This window comes from Vicugna pacos, chromosome 1 (genome assembly GCF_048564905.1).
Source record: "Vicugna pacos chromosome 1, VicPac4, whole genome shotgun sequence".
In the NCBI taxonomy this organism is placed as follows: Eukaryota; Metazoa; Chordata; class Mammalia; order Artiodactyla; family Camelidae; genus Vicugna; species Vicugna pacos.
Window position 1 is genome coordinate 34946662 of NC_132987.1, and position 18823 is coordinate 34965484.

Sequence of the window (18823 nt, forward strand, 5' to 3'; positions counted from 1 at the left end):
ATAACAGTATTATATCAATGTGAAATTTCCTGATTTTGATCAATGTATTGTGGTTAACTAACAGAAAATCCTTATTCTTAGGAAATTCATTGAAGTATTTATGGTTAAAGTGGCAAACTCTTAAATGTTTCAGAAAAAAGTGGGGGGTGGGGAGAAAAGGGGACCAAGGATAAAGTATATGGGATAAAATGTTAACAGTGAGTGAATTTGGATAAATGATATACAGAAGTTACTTGTACAATTGTTGCAACCATTCTATAAAAGTGAAATTATATCAAAATTAAGTCTTTAAGTCAACTCTTCATTTTATCATCTGACGTAAACTAAATTCTAGCTGTGTTCAGAATCAGTCTTCTAAGCCCTAGGCACTGTACCAAATACTTTCACACAATATCTCATTTAATCAAGATTCAGAAAAATAAGGTTAAAAACTACCATCAATTCTGCCTGTAAAAGAACTAGAATCTGATGTGATTGTCTGCTATAACATTCCTTCCCTGTTCTGGTTATAAAGCCTTCTCTCTGTCTCCCTTTCCACAGTGGCCTGAGGCCTGCTGTCCTCAGTCAATCAGTGTCCCAGTCCCTTGACTAAATTGATTCACTCATTGATGGGCACATGACCCAAGCTTGTCCAGGAACCTCTCTGCCCCTTGACTGTGAGAGACACTGGGGAAGAAGCATCCTCTCCTGATTTTTCTTGTAGGATAAGCCTTAGGCTGCTGCCTGCCCAACATGCTCACCTTCTGGGGACAGTTGATCCAAGAGATGGTGAGAACAGAGGCCTGATGCAGCTGTGCTTAAAGATCTACCCCTGGAGCTAGGGGAACTGAAAAACTCCACCTGTGCATAAGTTAGCCAAGTAAGTTTCTGTTCCTTTTGATGAATGTACTCTTACCTGACATAGTAGGTAAAGTATAATACAGATGGAAACAGTTTAAGTTATTTCTAAAAAAAAAATCCCTTAAAAGTAGAAAAGTCATATTACTCACCAGTAATAAAGCTATGGTCAAATTAAATAAATCTCCAACTCTGTAAGTGGATATTAATATGTACTAGAAATAAAGACTACATTTAATAGATAGCTTACTAAATGAGTATGTGTTGTATCCATATATTTTTAGTGTGGTCATGTTATACAGTTAAATTTGAAGAAATCAGAAACCAAAACTGATAATAGCTTAACAATTCCTGCAAGCACAGAAAAAATAAAGCCAAAGGTTGGAATTCAATCCCAGTATATGCCAGTTTTATTTACTTTCTTCTATGACTATAGTTTTATAGCCTATAAACAAATCAACTGACTACATAGGAAATGGCTAAACAACTCAAAACATAAGTCATACTAAACTATTATATCTTTTAAATAATACATAAAAAGCATATAACATTTATTAAAAACTTACCATCAGAACTTGTGAGGACAAAGCTTTCTGCTTGAGTTTGTTTCTTTACGCCTAAACTTTTCGGAAACCAGTGAAGATCTATCGGGTAAATATCATCAGGCAGCTTTACTATTTGACTTGTTTCACTGGTTAACAAGTTCCACTTCACTATCTGGTGATCATCACTACACGAATACAGTTCTTCAGCAGTAGTCCAGCCCACACAGCTTACTAATTCTTGATGTGCCACCATGTTAAGGAGACAAAACACACAAAAGTCTTAACTCTTAATAAATACAATATTTTGCAGATGTAGATTGTAAGATTATAAAGTAGAGTCAAATGTTTCATGCTTCTAAACCTATTTTTAATTTTATGACTTTCATATTTTTTCCATATAAAAAAAGGAAAATAAGCATCTATCAAAACAGTTGTAAGAAGAATGGAAAGCAAGATAAGAAATCCAGGTGACAAAAGAGAAAAAAAGAAAGATTTGACTACATGAAAAGTTTTTAACTGTTACAAAATATTCCATAAACTAGGCCAAAAGACACACAAAGACATATAACAGATCAAAAGGTATGAAACCTGCTGGGGGATAAGTGAGGTGAAAAGGGAACTGTGCTTTTTAAAATTTACTTATATCTGCATCATTTAAGTTAGTAGAATAAGCATGTATTATTTTGGTAAGTTTTTAAAAATCAAATGCTAAAAGAAGACTGAAATCTAACAGTAAATACCTGCTTAAATTACACATGAAACTGTGTGTCTAGAGAAGGTACTTCAGTTTGTCATTTATAAAGGATGCTTTCTCCTGCTTATATGTGGATTTCAACACTACCCCATTATTCCTGGTTGGTTGGTTTGCTCTTTTGTTGTTATTGTATAATCATTTTACTTCCTCCTCTTCTCACCAATGCTTTTTATTGACTTATCTAAGCAATCAATAAACTCTAAGGAAAAAGAAAGAGACTAAGTGCCGTAATTATTCTGGGATGTTCTAAGATTTTTTAATACCTCAAAATATAATAGATTGAGCAAATAACCAAAAAGGTTAAAAAACAAATTATAGAAAGATCTTAAGAGTCTGCATAACTCAAAAAAATAAAAATAAAAATAAAATCAACACATACAAAAAAAAAAAGAGTCTGCATAAATAGGTTATAAAGTGTCACTGGAATACTCAACTCAAAAGTACAATCTAAACAAAAGGAGCTGAGTACCACTAGACCACTACTGAAAAAAAATTTCTTCCAGTATAACTGCTGTAGCTTAAACAATGTTAGGTAAACCCTTAGAAAAGAAAAATGTTAGACACAACCTAGAAAGAAAGAATATACACACCCCAAAACAAAAAGCATTAAGCTTATCCTTACAAAAATTGCTGTAAGTACACATCAGATATACGTGACATGTCTTCAAACTGATAACTCAACTAAAATTATGGGAGAAATGAGAGGACTGCCAGATTAAGAAAGTCTAAAAAGACTGTTATTCTTCAGCTTGAAAAGATAAAAGCAGACAACAGACATAGTCAAAATCTGTAAGATTGTATATAGCATTAACTCCTGAAGGCATATTTGAAAAGAGAGTAAAAATGATTTATGGAGAAATAAAAGGAATTATACCTTCATTCATAAGGTAAAAAAAGCAGACAAGATAATGTAAATTCAAAACCTTTGATTAAATGTCTAAACAGTGCTTTTCTGTCTCTGACAGGTCATTTTTTTATTTCAAATTCGTTGCAAATCAAATAACATTTTGTAAGACAAAAGTGAATTACTAGAAAAGTAATTTTATATTTGGATATTGTGACTATCAAATTGCTACAAAAATTTCTTACCTCTTACTTTCAATTTCTGTATTTATCTCTTCACAGACTTGCAATAAAGTCTGCAGATGATACTTTTAGAAGCACTGATCTAAATAACTAAGAATGAAGGTAAAAGGGCCTATCATATCTTCCTGACACATAACTGGGAATTTTTACTGACAAAACATAGGGTCAAGCGTTTGAGAAAATATAATTGCCACCTTCCCACATGAATAATAAAAGTCTAACTGTTCAGACTTACCCAGCTTATCCTCCACTTTATCATACGTATGAAAAATACTAGATCACACTAACAAAAGAAATTATTTAATTAAAAAATTTTTTTCTTTTCTTTTTTTTAATATGCCATTTGCAGCAACATGGATGGATCTGGAGATCATCATTTTAAGTGAAGTAAGCCAGAAAGAGAAAGAAAAATACCATATGATATCACTCATATGTGGAATCTAAAAGAAAAAAATCATTTGATTTTTAAAAAGCTTCTCTTTAAGATCATACTAGACTAAACAAAAACTTCACAGTAGTCCTTAAGTAGTAAAAGAAAAACATCAATAAAAATTTGAAAATAAGAACAGACAGTTTGCTTTGGAGAATTACATGCAACACATGACCTCAAATATTTCAAAAACAATTCAGCTAAACTACTATTAAAAGAATGAAAAAAAATCCACTCTCCAACTAGGCTATAATAGAAGAAAACTTTGAACAATACTGTAGTAAGGTGATCACAATAAGGTTTATAAGTATTAAAAGGATATGCTTTGGTTCTTTTAAAAGAGATATCTTCAGTCTCATGTCTCCACTTTTCAGCAAAATTTTTAGATGCCACTTGATTGTATTCACTGTAAAATAAAAGTTAGGAGGGAAACATAGAATCTGCATTAAAAACAAAACATGAACACAAAAAAAATAAAAGCAAACAAAACATCTTAGCACCGCAAGGACACTGAAGCACCTTCAATCTTCCTAACAGCAAACATATGCAAAGAGGAAGAAAACTACTCAGAGTGTGCTAATTCTGCCAACAGATGATTGGAGACCTTGAGTTGGATTCCAGAGGTCCTCACAACCTGCCTAAAACATTCCTGCAAGTGCAGAACACCACTGAATCTGGTCAGGTAAGTAATTTCAAAGGCTGTCCTGAGGACAAATCAGAAGATTCTTTAAAATAGGTACCCTTCAATGGCAGATCAGTGTTGGTGCTGTTGAATGGATATCCATTAAAATAATTCTGAAGGTCTGATGAAGGGCTACCATACATTTTTATAGGCCTTAATTATAGAACCCACATAGTAATATTATGACATCATCAATCTAGTGATCCAATCTGAGATTTACATTCTGTTTGGGGTAGATACACTGCCCAACAATTATGGTTTCCACAGTGGCAATGTGAAAAATAAGTGCGTTATTTAAGAAAGAGGTAATAAATCCATTATAAAAGTTATATAAAAATCACAATGTAATTGCCAAATAAAAACTGGGAAGAAGAGTAACACTCCTGCAATAACCATGCTATCAAAATAGACAAATTAAGGAAATGCTAAATTATCACAATCCAATTTACAGTTTTGTATTCTTTCTGAGTAACATCACTAACTAAAAAGAAAAAAAAATTAAATGAAAGTGTGGTTAAAGGAAAAAAATGCTTTTCACCAGGTAGAAAATTACTGTTAACTACATCAAAGGAGGTACTGAGTGTAGATAAGAACTCAGTGGGCCTACCTTCGATAATTTCTCATTCCTCCGAATCTAGGAAGACTTATAGATTAGCAAGGTGCTAAATACAGCTGTATTTCAAAACACCTTTTTCACTTATTCTACTCCTAAATTTGTGAGACTAGGGGGGAAATTGTTAAGACTACAGGAAAAAAGTTTCTGTCTAGTTAATATGCGATTAGGGTCAAAAACCTTCTCTCTTCTCCAGATGACTTAAGGAGATTTATGCTCAAATTCAAAAGTATGGATCAGTGTATAGCAGGCAGAGCAAGAATATAATCTCTCCCAGGCTATTTCCAAGGCTCACTTTAATTCCTAGGAATTTCAGCACCTTTTTCAAAACTTGTTCTCTCTTCCATCAGACCTCCTTCAATTAGAGGAGGGGAAAGGTAAAAATCTTTACAAAATGCTACTTTTTCACAATAATTCAAGTAGCAATTCAGCTTATAAGGATTTCAAAAGAATAGACAGATAAATTGTTCATTCTGAAAATGAGAAACAACACAATAGACAAGAAAATATATATAAAATTACAACCAGAAACTTTGAAGATCTTTGGCAAAGTCATAATGTAGCCTATTGCAAAACACATCTGGAGTTTGAGATTTTTGAGCACGAGCCACACACCTGTTCTCCTTGCTTAGCATTGCAATAAAGCTTTCTCTGTTCCAAACAACAACACCTCAAACTGCAGAAATCCATAATTAGGAATAATTCCTTACCAAAGAAATCATAATACTATATAAATAGTAAAGGCAATATGGTTTTTATGAGAAAGGAATCAACTATTCAGAAACATGGTGTAAAGGATCAGAGAAAGAGAGTGGCATCCTAGCACTGGAATGATTCTCCCTTGCTCAGAAAGATCTTCCCCATACACCCTATTTAGCTGAGATCATCTGCATGAATGATATGTGCATTCTGATATGAGACTGAATAAAGGAACAAGGGGAAAGTAGTATTGGAGCACAGCCATTTAGGGGAATTGCAGAGCTGCCTGAGCACTACATTGAGGCATTTTTATCTGCCCAAAGGCATTGGTCATCAAGGATCTGACTAGCCAGTGGTAACTGGGGTTGGGGGGTGGATAATTAGAGAGCAGACAGGAGGAACTATGCCTTTGCTACTAAAAATGATTTATAAATTATCTTTGAACTATCTTTGGTCCAGTGTAGGTCAACATTTATGAGGCTTAAGAGGAAAAAATGTGCCCAGGAAATCCTGATTACCAAGCTACCAAAATATATTCCAAATCTGGCCACTCCTCAGCACCCGCATCATAGTTCTAAGCCACCATCATTCTCTGCCTCAATTATTACAGTGACCCCAGAACTGATCTTTCTGCTCTTACACATACCCCTTCAAATTCTTCTAAATATAGCAGCCAGTAATGCTTCTAAGGCTAAGTCAGATCATGAAGGCCAGTATGGCTAATACAAGGTGAGTGGAGGGAGTAGCAAGAAATTGGGGAAGAAAAGTGACACAAAATCCCATAGAGGTTTGGAAAACCACAATAAAAGAACCATTTTTTTCTTTTAAATGATACCAGTTTTCCTTTTGAATGAACGGAGAAGCCAGTGAAGAGTTATGAGCAAAGAAGTGATATGATCTGACTCACATTTTAAAGTGTCAGTATGGGTGAAAGAAAAAAAAAAGAGCAAGAATGAGCAAGACTGGAAGCAGGGAGGCCAGCTAGGTTCAGTAATCCAGAAGAGGAGTTAAAGTGGATGGATGAGGAAGGTAGCAGTGGTAAAATGACATAAAGTGGTCATATTCTATTCAGAATATATTCATATCTTGAAAGAAGATCCCACAAGATTTGTTGATGAATTGGGGTTAAGAGAAAGAGGAGTCAAAAATGACTCTGAAGTTTCAACAGGTAGAACAGAGTTGCCATTTACTGAAATGAAGACTAAGGGAGGAACAAGTTGGAAGAGATGATGTAAAAATTCTGCTTGGGGCATGCTAAGTTTAAGGTGCCTACTAGACATCCAAACAGAGAATTCAAGGAGAAACTGGATATACAAATCTGGAGTCAAGGGATAGGTGAGACCTGGAGATACCATTGAGATATCAATTTGAGGGCTGTCAGCATAACGATCATATTCGAAGCCATGGGGTAAGATGAGACTACCCAGCAGAACTTGAAAAGGTGGTAGCTTCAACAGCCTAGAAGTCCTACTGAACTGAACTGTCAGCACTTAAATTCTAGAGGAAGTAACCAGGGAAAAACAGGTAGAGATATACAGACAATGAGATGTTTAAAACAAATTTTGGGAGCAAATATAGATATATAAGACTATGAAAATGAGTGGCCGAGGTCAAGGAACTGGGAGGCCAGGGAATGGAATTGATTGAGTCAAGGATGTTAAATCACTAAGAATAATGATAAGAATAGTGGTGGAGATAGACACAGTTACCCAGGTGCTAAAATACTATTCACTGAATGAGGAAAAATATAAGAGATCTGTGGCTGACTAACTGCAAAAAGGTTTGATCTCTGAGGACACATCTCAAACGGACTAGGGGATTTTAGAGAGGAAAGGAAAAGACAATCAGTTGTCCAGAAACACTAATGAGAAGCAAGCCCACACATTGGTGTCTGGAATGCAAAATAGCCTGGTCCACTTGAGAAGGCCAAGGGGCAAGCAGTTTCCTTAGAAGCAACCAGATTTAAGTTAGACTGTGAAGTTAAAGGGATCATTCACAGTAAAGGTTGAGAACAAAGATCTGGGCAATGACAAACTATGAGCTCCAAAAGGTAGAGTTGTAGGATTTAGATGGGGAAGAGCTAAGAGTTTGGGACAGATGGTGGGAAATGGTAAGAACAGCCAGCTGTCCTCAAATACTCATTCATCCCTATTTCTCCAGTAGAAGAATCTGAATTTTTGCTGTATACCTGGCCACTTAGAATAAAGATTATATTCCCCAATTGCCCTCAAAACTAGGTGTGGCCATGCAGGGCATTAACAATTCTTAAACCTACATGGGGATATTACATCAATCAACCTAGTAGTCCAATGTGGGATTTATACTTGAAGGGTGGGTAGATAACACTGCCCATCAGTAATGGTTACCCACAGTGGAATTATGAAAAGTAAATGAGTTACCTCTTACAAAAGCCAACTTATTATCTCTTATAAAAGTTATATAAATCAGCATAACTTGGAAAATAAGAATAGTACTCTCCCCACCATGCCATCAAGACCATATATAACATGACAAGATAGAAGGAACCAAGATTCTTGAACTTGTGGAGAGTCCTATCAGTCCTGTACCATCTATTTAGCTTTTTAAGTAATAGAGAATAAAGTTTTATCATGTTTAAGTTACTGTCATCAACAGCTAAATCTAATAATGAACTAATGCAGGGAATGAAAAGTCTTGAATGTAGAGACTGAGGTAAACAGGGATGTAAGCTATGATGTAATAGTCCCAATGGTTGGATAAAGGAAAGCAGATAATCAACTTAAATTGTAGCCTTCCTCCCAGAACTGCTCTCTTAGGTGGTTTGTAGTGCTGATGCAGAGTTTTGTAAGAGAGAAGGGCAATCTTGCTAGGAGTACATGTACCTCTATGGGAATTCCTTTACAATCCTGCTAACGAGGCTGTTAGGATTTATTTCAGTAGGCAGTTTATGGAGGGAAAGGAATTGTAGAGTTATAGAGGGAATAAACATCCCCAACCTTTTCTCCTAATTTCCCCAACCTTAAACTGTGAGCTCAGTCCTTGTACTTCTTCTGTACCTGTACTCACTGCCATGGTCATCTCACCCAGTTTCATGGCTTAATATAAATTTAAATATAGTGACTACCCAGTGACAACCCCCAATTTCTTATCTCCAGTTCAGACCTCTCCACTGAACCCAATTTTTATATCTGATTATTTGACAAATCTATTTGAATGTCTGACATCTCAAACTGAAGATTCAAATCAAACCCCTAATCTTTCCTCCAACTTTGCTTCTCCCACAGCCTTAACCATCTCAGTAAATGGCAATTCCATTCTTCCAGTTGCACAGGTCAAAAACATTGGAATCATCACCAACTCTTCTCTCACATCACAAACACAATTAATAAAAAACAAAATCTGTACGCTCTATCTTCAAAATATCTGAATTTCATGACACCAATGCTATGACCCAGTCCAAGGTGCCATGATCTGTTAACCTGAATTACAATAGCCTCCTTATTGGCCTCTAACCCCTCACAATCTGTGCTCACCACAGCAGCCAAAATGACTTTTAAAATAGGTCATGGTGCTTCTCCACTCAAAACTCTCCAATGGCTTCCTATCTCAGAGTTAAAACAAAGGTCTTACAGTGGTGTTCAAAGCTTTTATTGATCTGGACTCTTACTGTGATGGTTAATTTTATGTGTCAATTTGGCTACACGATGACGCCCAATTATTTGGGCAAACATGAGTCTAAATGTTGCTATAAATGTATTTTTTAGAGGTGACTGACATTTACAATCAGTTGACTTAAATAAAGCAATTACCCTGCATCATGTGGGTGGGCCTTGTCCAACCAGTTGAAGGTCTTAAGAGCAAAGACCAAGATTTTCCAAAGAAGGACTTCTGCCATCTGACTACAATACAGAAATTTTGCCATCAGTTTCCAGCCTTAAGACTAAAGATTTCAACATCAACTCTTCTTTCTCTGGAGAGCCCTGATATGCCCATCATTCCTCTAACCTCATCTCCTGTTGCCTCTCTTTTTTTCACTCACTGTTTCAGCCACACTAGCCTCTTGTTTTTCTTCTTACATACTAATAATGCTTTTGCCTCAGAGCCTTTGTACCCATGCTCTCTGCCTGGAATCCATGACCCCAGATAGCTGTATGGCTTACTCCTTTCTTCCTTCCTTCATCTTTTTGCCCAAAAGTCACCTTCTCAGTAAAGCCTTGCTGGTGTATCCTATTCAAGGCCATCTGTCATAGTATTTTACTTACTATTGCCCCTTTCTAAAATATAAGCTCCATGAGTGTGGATTTTTATCCATTTTTTTTCTTTAAAGAGCATTTAAAACTTTATTATATGGAATTATGCAGATACTGTGGACATAAAATCATGCATATATAAGTGTGATGGGGGTGAAGAGAACCAAAACTCTATTAGACTCCTCAGAAGTGGCTACAAGGACACTTACAGATAAAGCTTATTGCTTATTAATCCTAATTATCATCCATGTAATACATTATAATATAAAATAACAAAAATAATGTTAATAACTAGTGTGGTACAGCTGCAAGCACTTCATATATATTACCATTTTAATCATCCCAACTATAAGTGGAAGCAAATATTATTTTTCCCATTTCATAGATGAGGAAACTGAAGCATCATGAGGGAAAATACTATTCAAGACCAGAGTAGAGAGTTGAGCTCAGACCTCATGGCTGCAGATTTTATGCTCCCTCAGTTGAATTAATGGGCCCAGGGTCTGACAACAGAGACCAAAATCCCAGTTGTGTGAGCCCATTATGATCTGTTGGAGTGTCAGGAGTTGACCAGGGTCTTGTAGGCCAACAGGCTTTGGGCTCTCCACAGCCCATGTTGTCTTTTTCTTCTTGTACCAAAGGACACAAAGCATAATGATTATGACAAGAAACCACAGCAGGAACATCCAGAATGATCATCCATTAACTCTGTTGCACCAGAGTCTTTCCAGAGGGCACAGGGTGTGCACTCTGATTTTCACTGTGTTCCACATAGCACATGAACCTTGGGGAACCCTTAAGGCCACTCAGGTCTTGTAGGTCCCATTCCCAACAGGCAGGACACCCCCAGATTTCTGGACACCCTGCTTAGGAGTTCCTCATCCTGAATCCAGGCCAGTGAGATACTCTGAGGAGAGAAGCTGTCAGGGTGACCATGCCCTCCAAGGCCATGCTGCTGGTCATGTTCACTGCTGGGGGCACTATTCTCTCTGTGAAGCCCATTTAGGATTTCAGATATTTCTGCAGTCTTCCACAAAGCTCTCCCTGCACACAGACCCAGTAATTCTTCCTTTTATATCCATCTATGTCCTGGGACTTCTCTATTTCCATAGTCCAGGTCCAAGTCAAAGACCAGGGCATTTCCCATCCATAGGGCTTTGGGTGATAGGAGGGGAAGAGCTCCCCACGATATTAGAAACAACTGAAGCCCCTGGCATGGTTGTCTTCTTGGATCTCACAGCCCTGAATCTTCTGGGAAGAATGCAAACTTCCTTTCTCCTCCTGCAGGGCCATGATTTCTGCCTGAAATTTTCTGAGGCCCTTCCCATTCTTAGTCAAGTCCTTGGACTGTGTGTCCCATGTCTCTGCTCCTAGGACTACTTCTGCCCACAGCCCCCAGGGCTCTACCCGCCTGTCTCACAGTCACAGCATAGGAAGGCCTGACCATCCAAGTGTCCCTCAGCAGAAAACTGTGATTGCACAGTTCCATCCTGGGATACCACCATGAGGTTATAATGAAGACTGCTGTATCCTTCTGATCTTGGAGAGTCTCCCAGAGAGGCAGAAGGCAACGGGAACGCCCCCTGAGTACACAGGTACTGGCAGCAGCCATCTTTGGGAGCTTGCTCCACCACGAGGACATTGTGCTGGCAAGTACCATACTGGAGACCTCAGAATTTCTGTCTGTTTTGTTTGCTTCTATATCCCCTGCAACTAGAAACATCCTTGCATACAGTAGGTGTTCAGTAAATATTTGTCCAATGAATAAATGGTGAAAAACTGTAGTCATCAGGCAAAGCTCATAAGTGAAGAAGATAAAGTTATATATAAGTGTATATATAAAGGTATTATCAGTGTAGAGGTTAGAGCAAGAAGTAGAATAGTAATTATGAACGCCTTTTAAACTCAGGTAGACCTCAATATGTTTGGTGGCAAAGGAGAAGGAACCAGTGAACAGGAATAGATTGGCAACACTACAGAAACAGAAGCTAATGTAAGCCAGCATGGGCCCCTATGAAGTCATTTGATCAAGGGCACTGATAAAGGGGTCGTTCTATTTTTAAACACATAGATTGACCATTCACACAAGCATAATAAATACAGATGGTCAGTGGGCAATCAAAAGCATGAAGTAATGCACAGCCTCAATTATAATTAAAGAAATGAAACATAAAACAGCTAGATACCACTTTTTTGTTGTCAGAGTGGCCAAATGCAAAATACCCAGAACCCAATCCTGGCATACAGAGAAACAGATACCCGCATACATTACTAAAGGGCAGGAAAACTGGTGCTAATGGTCATTTATTCTTTTCCCACCACCCCCACCCCAACACTTCTAACTACCTTTTCTACTTTGGGGGAATTTCCTACCTTATAAATAAAAAACAAATTATTTCCTCTCTAGCCCTCCTTAGAGCTAGGACACAGGCAAATTACCTAGGCTCTGCCAATCTGACACATCTGTGCATATTCTGATTTAGAAGCTACTGACTCAAAGGAGGTGTTATATAAAGAATCTACCCTGGGAAGAATTCCTAGTCATAGGAATTTGTCATCTACATGTAAATGTACACCAAGATACATATACAAACTATACAAGCCTGTTTATTTCAGAACTTGATAGAATACTATCAAAAACTAGAAATCTAAATATTCATCATAATTCCACTCTCATGTTGCAGATATATGTTTATAATGTGAAACAGAATTAGAACCAAGAAAATAGGATTAAGAATTAAGAATTAGACTTAACATTATGTTAAATGAAATAAACTAGTCACAAAGGGACAGATACTGTATGATTCCCCTTATATCAAGTATCTAGTCAAATTCATAGACACAAAAAGTAGAATGCTGGTTGCCTGAGACTGGGGGAAGCAGGACTGGGGAGTTATTGTTTAATGGGTACAGAGTTTCAGTTCCGCAGGGTGAAAAGAGTTCAGAGGTGATAGTAGCACAACAACATGAATTTACTCAATACCATTGAACTATACTGAACTATACACCCAAACGTGGTTAAGATGGTTTACAAAAAAAGACAAAAATTAGATTTAAGAAACAAAACTAAAAGGAAAAAAAGCACTAACAAAATGTGAAAAATCCTGGGAGGAAAAGAGGGAAGGTTTGACTTGTCAACAAGAATGTGTATAGATAAGAGGCAGCAGAAAGCCTCAGTGGTGAACAAGAATATGAAGGAGAGACAAGAAATTCAAGAGCTAGATCATAAGTGCATTTATACCAAGTTCTGTTTGGGTCATTTGCATATTGGCTAGCCCTGGGGTGTTGATATTAACAGGTGAAATGAATGGTGTGCTGATGACTACGAAAGGCTCTATTTTTAAAAGTACAATTTTTATCAACAGTCCCCTAAGTAGCTCTAATCAGACTCCTGTGTCTCTTTCCCAGTAAAGAAAGGAGAGAGACAGGGGCAGATCTTTTACTCAGATTGGTCCCATCATAGAACCACTTGCAAACTAGATGAGATCTCTTATATGGCAGAAGGCAGAGGCAGGCTCACCATTTCCAGGGACAGATTAAAAAACATAGCAAGCAAAGGAAACAGGTGTGCGAATGGCAGTACAGTTCAATTACTAAAGACCTCCAACCCCTACCCCACTGCAATTTCTGTATGCATTTTCTAAAGTGTGTGTTCATGCAGTGTTATTTATATTTCCTTGCAATTCTAGCTATAATTATAGCTAGATCTTGCCAATTATACTTTAATATTATTCTTACTGGTTATATTTATAATCTTTTTGCAGGCTGGCCTAATAAATTTCAGCCAATAAACCACAAGATTCACAAATTTAAAAATAAGTAGTCATCTTTAATTCATTCTTTTTTTTATCAACTAGCATAGAAAAATCATACTCAACTGATAAACTAGAGTGCAGCAACTATTAAAAAAAAGTGGTGGGGGCTGTATAGCTCAGTGGTAAGCACACACTTAGCATGTGAAGTCCTGGGTTCAATTCCCAATACCACCATTTAAAAAAAATCGTTTAAAAATAAAATCCTTATCTTAAAAAAAATGAGGTGAATCTATATGTACTGATACAGAAAGATGCTTATAATACATTAAATGACCAAAGTAAAATGTACAGCAGTATTATATAACTCAATCCCCTTTGTAAGAAAAAGGTGGGGGGAGGATATACATTTAAGCTAGTGAATACTAAAACATTTTTCTTGGAAGATATGCAAGACACTTAATGAAGACCTTTGTGAGGGTATAGACACTAAGATGAAAAGGAAGATTTTAACTCTCATTTTATATGTTTCTGATTGAAGTTTTTTTACCATGTTCATAATATTTTCTTTATCTCTATATTTTTAAAATGAGATTACCTGAGTGATAGCAGTATGGTCCAATTTTGCTTTCTTCTTTACGCATTTCTGCATTTAAAAACACCCTAATAAATGTTATTTTTTTATAAAATCACCATTCAAATTCTCTTTCCAGTTTCTACTGCATTTGACCCATCTTATTGAAACTCTCACCTTGTGATCTTTCAAGTACTGTACTTTGTTTTCTTCTGTATATAAAATGGAGTTAATAATGCCTACTTCACAGGTTAGTTATGATGATTAAATGAGATAAAATACACATGAGATCTAAAAAAGACATCTTACAAATGTCCAGTAGAATGCCTGAAACATAGTAAGTACTTAATAACTGTTAGCTATTTGTAGTGAAAATTGGTGTTTTTGTCATTCTGCATGTATTCACTCTTTCCCTAGCTACAAAGAATTTCTCCTTGGAACACCCAGTTCCTCACTTTTAGCCCAAATGGCTTGAATGGAGCCAGCATGAGACCCAGACTTAAAACAATTAGAGCATTCCAACAGAAACTTTTATTCAACCAGAAGATGGGAAAGAAAGAGTCACCCTGAGGTCTTTAATTTTAGAAGATTTGAGGCTGGAGTTACTGTAGCTATCTTACCACAGCAAGGGGAGAGACTGGTGGTACCAGAGGCCACTATGTGGAAACTGAGAATAATGCCAAGACAAGGAAATGCAAAGCAGAGCAAAGAAAGAAACCAAATCTTGATGTCTTTGTTTAAACACTGAATCCAGTTATACTCAACTAACTCTTTGGTTATGGAAGCCAATTTTTTTCTTTTCTCAAGACAATTTAAATTGGGTTTTCTGTCGCCTGTAATCTAGAGAGTCCTGAGACTCAAGTCTATAATTACTTCTTCTTCCTAGAGTCTAAGAATGGACTTTCTCTGTTGCTATCCTCTCTTTATTCACAACTTTAAAAATCTAATCTATTTTTAGTATTCCAACTATTCTTGTAACTCCATCTCATCCTATTTCCTCTCCTGACAATATTCTCTACCTCTGCTACCCACTGGATATATCTTTCCTAATCTCAAACTATATGAATAAAAACAAACTCATTTTTCAAAACAGTCAATCTCCCAAAATTGTTCTACTTCCTCACTTCCCTTTTTTTCTGTTAAGGTAGGTGAGAATTTCAACAAGATTGGTGTAGTAGGTGGCTTATATTATCAAGAAAAATATTCATTACTATCTGTCCTGTGTCTATATCTAATTTATTCATCTTGAACAATATTCTCTAAGTATTTATACATTACTTATACAAATGCATATGTATTTATTCATCTTGCTTTATTAATACCTAATCCAAATATTTAAAGTTACAAACTTGATTAATATTTTTAAACATTTACCTACAAATTAATTTCAGACTTAATGAAATTCTGTAACCACATTAGAAGGCAGACAAAAAATATATTATAATGATGACAAAATTTAACTATGCACTTCAAGAAGTGCAAACATGCCATTTTAATTCTATTTCCAATTTCTCTCTTTGAACTTATTCTTATTTCTTCCTGTGGGGTACAATTTTTTAAAATATAAAAAGTGAGGGTTCTCTTCTCAGACTGCCTGAAAATAAAAATAATGGCTGTTAGTAGATGATTTTGGACCAGAAAGCTGAGACTTGGTTATACTTTCCAAGATGATTGTAACCTAGTCCATCCCAATTGGACCAGCTTCTTTTTATCCAAAGTATTGGCAGGGCTCAATCAAGTCTTTTATCTCTTATGACCCTAATCTTTTCTCAAATCACTTCTCCACTTATTCTGAGTGCCCTACTTTCACTCTGGATTTAAGTCTCCTCCGCAGCCATTTGTTATGGATGTCTTTTATACATTACACAACCTGGTTTAAGCTCATTTGAAAAAATATTTGTCCTGTGTGAAGCATGGTTAGGTTCAGCTAAATCTAAAGCTATCAGTCACTTTATTGATTTATTGAAATTATATTTCTTTCTCATCAGTCATTATGACCTATCATTATTTACAGCAATCATCAAAGGCAGTAAAACTAGGATTTATTTGTGACTTATTTTCTTCCTATCCCCTCATCACTAATCCAAGGATTCACAAAGAATAGAAGCTGACTGACTTTTAAGGGCTTAGACTTTTAGCCATTAAAATCTGCAAAAGCTATAGATTTCCACCCCAAATGTGTCCAGATTTTTTCCATTCTACTGCATAGGCACTTCTCACCTTCCACATGAAGGACTGTACAATAATAATCTAAGCCATGTCTGATTAATCTCTTCCCTTTTAACACATCCCACAAAACTATTGGATTTTTGTTTGTTTACCAAGTCATTCCTTAGCTCAAAATTTTTCTAATATTTTGAAAATGTATCATATCTATCATCCTTTATATAGCTTTCAAGACTCGATAAGCTAACCTTCTTCCAAATTTGACGTCCCATTAGTCATCCTCAGCATATACCCTAATAAGGTCAACGTCATAAACAGCAATATCAAATGCTTGTAGTGTGTGTGCTAGACAAACAATCATAAACAATCTTATGTGGTAGGTATTATATACTGGTTTTATAATAAACACTCAGAGATTGATCACTTGAGTAAATTGTCCAAGCATGTGGCTAAAAAATGATAGGATTTGGGATTCTGTTATCTGCTATATCTTTCTACTAAATCGTGCTCTGTCCCCCACATACACCACTCAATTTGGTCTAGTCTTTGCTTTTTTTCATCGTTAATATCTTTTCAACTCAGATTTAGTAGTGTTTTACAGACTTCGAAAATCCAAAAGATTCCAGATGCTCTCAAAGAGAATTGCTACATTTTCTTGGTACACGTACCGGCCAATTTTTTTTTCATTGAGCTTTATTGTCTGTAGTTTATCTTACAAAAACAGTAATTTTTTTCAAATATATAGGTATATTGTAATATCGAGTCAATGTTCACTCAAACCACATCAGTCTCTCAACCTCAGCAAATTCTTACACTTGGAGGGAGTGTCCACCACATCTGTTTTTGAGAATCATGGAACTTGAATATGCTCCTCAGGGCACAAATCATACTTACTTATTTATAATGATAATGTAAGTTCGTTCAAAAAGCAGATTAGCGCTTTATTATGCCAGGCCCTAAAAATGCAAAAATTAAAAGAGGGAAAGAGGCTCCCCATTCTCAATGTCAAGTACTTAAGAGTCGCTGAATAAATGCTTATTGGAGTTAGTCAAATCAACCAGTGGCTAACACTGTGGGGGTAAGGACCACGTTTAAGAATCAGATCAAAGTTCTAGGAAAACTAACTCCCCAGAAAAATTCCCAGGTACACAGAATTTTTCATACAATTCCGGGGTCACGGGGTTAGTGAAGAGATGGTATGAACGTCTCTGAAGTCTAATCACCTACCAGCAGATCCACAAACTCCTAGTTAAAAACCTACAAACAAAACTAAATTCTCTGAGAACAGGAATACTTGCTGAGTAGTCCTGATTATGCCTGACACAGTGCAATGTATACAAAGCTACTTAAGAAATATTTGCTGATTGATAATTTTCCCATAACCAGATGGCATCGCTTCCATTACGGAGTCTTTCAGCCAAATGATTTTAAAAGCCTGAAACCTCCTTTCACTAGTGACACTACTGACCTAACACCAATAACTAGAAATTATTATTTTGCTATTCACTACACGATCATTCACCAATCCAGGTCTTGTCTCCTCCTTGTTGTCCCTTTACTTCCTCCAAACCCAAGGCTGCCTTCGCATCCCAAAAGCTACGTCCAGAGTCCCACTGCTGCCAGGGAGAAGGAAAATAACTGATGCTCCACGCCGCACACACCCTCAAAGCAGGGAAGGTGGATCCAGTAACGGCCACAACTTCCAAATCCTTTTCTCACCTCTTCCAGAGGTAAAGAGATTTACCTTAAGTTCCAGGAAGGCGGTGGCAATCGCTCAGAGCTGGCACTCATTACCAAGAAGCCTCGAACCTCCCCGTCACCATAGCGACTTCTAAAAGCTACGCTCACTCCCTCTTCCCGCGATACTTCCCGGCAAAGCGTCACCCGAGCGGGCCCGGGACCCCACCCCTACACAAGCCCGCCCTCTCCTTAAGGGGTGTTATTGGATGACTGAGTCCTGCCTTCGTCAGTGGGCGGAACCCCACCCTATTTTTTTTATCTTTTTCAAAACTCGCAAAGATTTTTAAAAAATATTTTTATAAGAGTGCTGTTTCCGTAGGCCACAGAGAAAACACTGTCTTGCTCTTCTTTTTCACTTAGTAGAAAGGTCCGCTGCCTGGGTCCCGCCAGGAGTCCGCGCATGCGTGTAAGCGACCAGAAAATGGCGGAGATAATCGCCGCATTTTTTTCAAATTAATGGTTCCCAGAAAGCATTGCGCGCATTTGTAACGAATTTCCGTTCGAGTTTGTATTTTAGGCGCCATTTTCGAGTGAAGGACCCGGAGCCGAAACACCGGTAGGAGCGGGGGGGCTACACAACCGTTTCCAGGCTTGGTTTGAGTGGACTGTCCCGCAGGTAAAGTACTTCTTTTCCTGATCAGGTTGTCACACTCTTACTTCCTGCCTCGTCCGCGGGCGCCTGGGAAGTAGAGGCCTTGAGCTGGAGCAGCCGAAGT

General features: G+C 37.0%; 2 protein-coding genes and 1 pseudogene across 8 annotated transcripts in view; 1 reads left to right on the top strand and 2 right to left on the bottom strand.

Moving 5' to 3' along the window:
* IFT80 (intraflagellar transport 80) overlaps positions 1-18823 on the bottom strand; it is a 101935-nt gene that overhangs the window by 82576 nt on the left and 536 nt on the right. The window contains exons 1-3 of one of the 6 annotated variants that reach the window (XM_072960156.1): positions 18112-18259; positions 3973-4058; positions 1404-1623 (exon numbers count right to left, since the gene is read on the bottom strand). In XM_072960156.1, coding sequence (XP_072816257.1) covers positions 1404-1623; positions 3973-4011 — 259 coding nt within the window. In that variant the 5' untranslated portion in view covers positions 4012-4058; positions 18112-18259. Of the gene's footprint in view, positions 1-1403; positions 1624-2122; positions 2336-3225; positions 3701-3972; positions 4059-4171; positions 4210-4392; positions 4476-18111; positions 18260-18823 lie in introns of those variants that run through there. The other 5 variants (XM_072960162.1, XM_072960151.1, XM_015236476.3 and 2 more) reach the window with 5 other exon arrangements.
* On the bottom strand, positions 10578-18158 carry LOC102540050 (MHC class I polypeptide-related sequence B-like; annotated as a pseudogene).
* Positions 18590-18823, top strand: part of SMC4 (structural maintenance of chromosomes 4) — a 35373-nt gene continuing 35139 nt past the window's right edge. Inside the window, exon 1 of one of the 2 annotated variants that reach the window (XM_006200857.4) lies at positions 18590-18723. The gene's annotated coding sequence lies outside the window, so the exon portion shown is untranslated. The remainder of the gene's footprint in view (positions 18724-18823) is intronic. The other variant, XM_006200858.4, reaches the window with a different exon arrangement.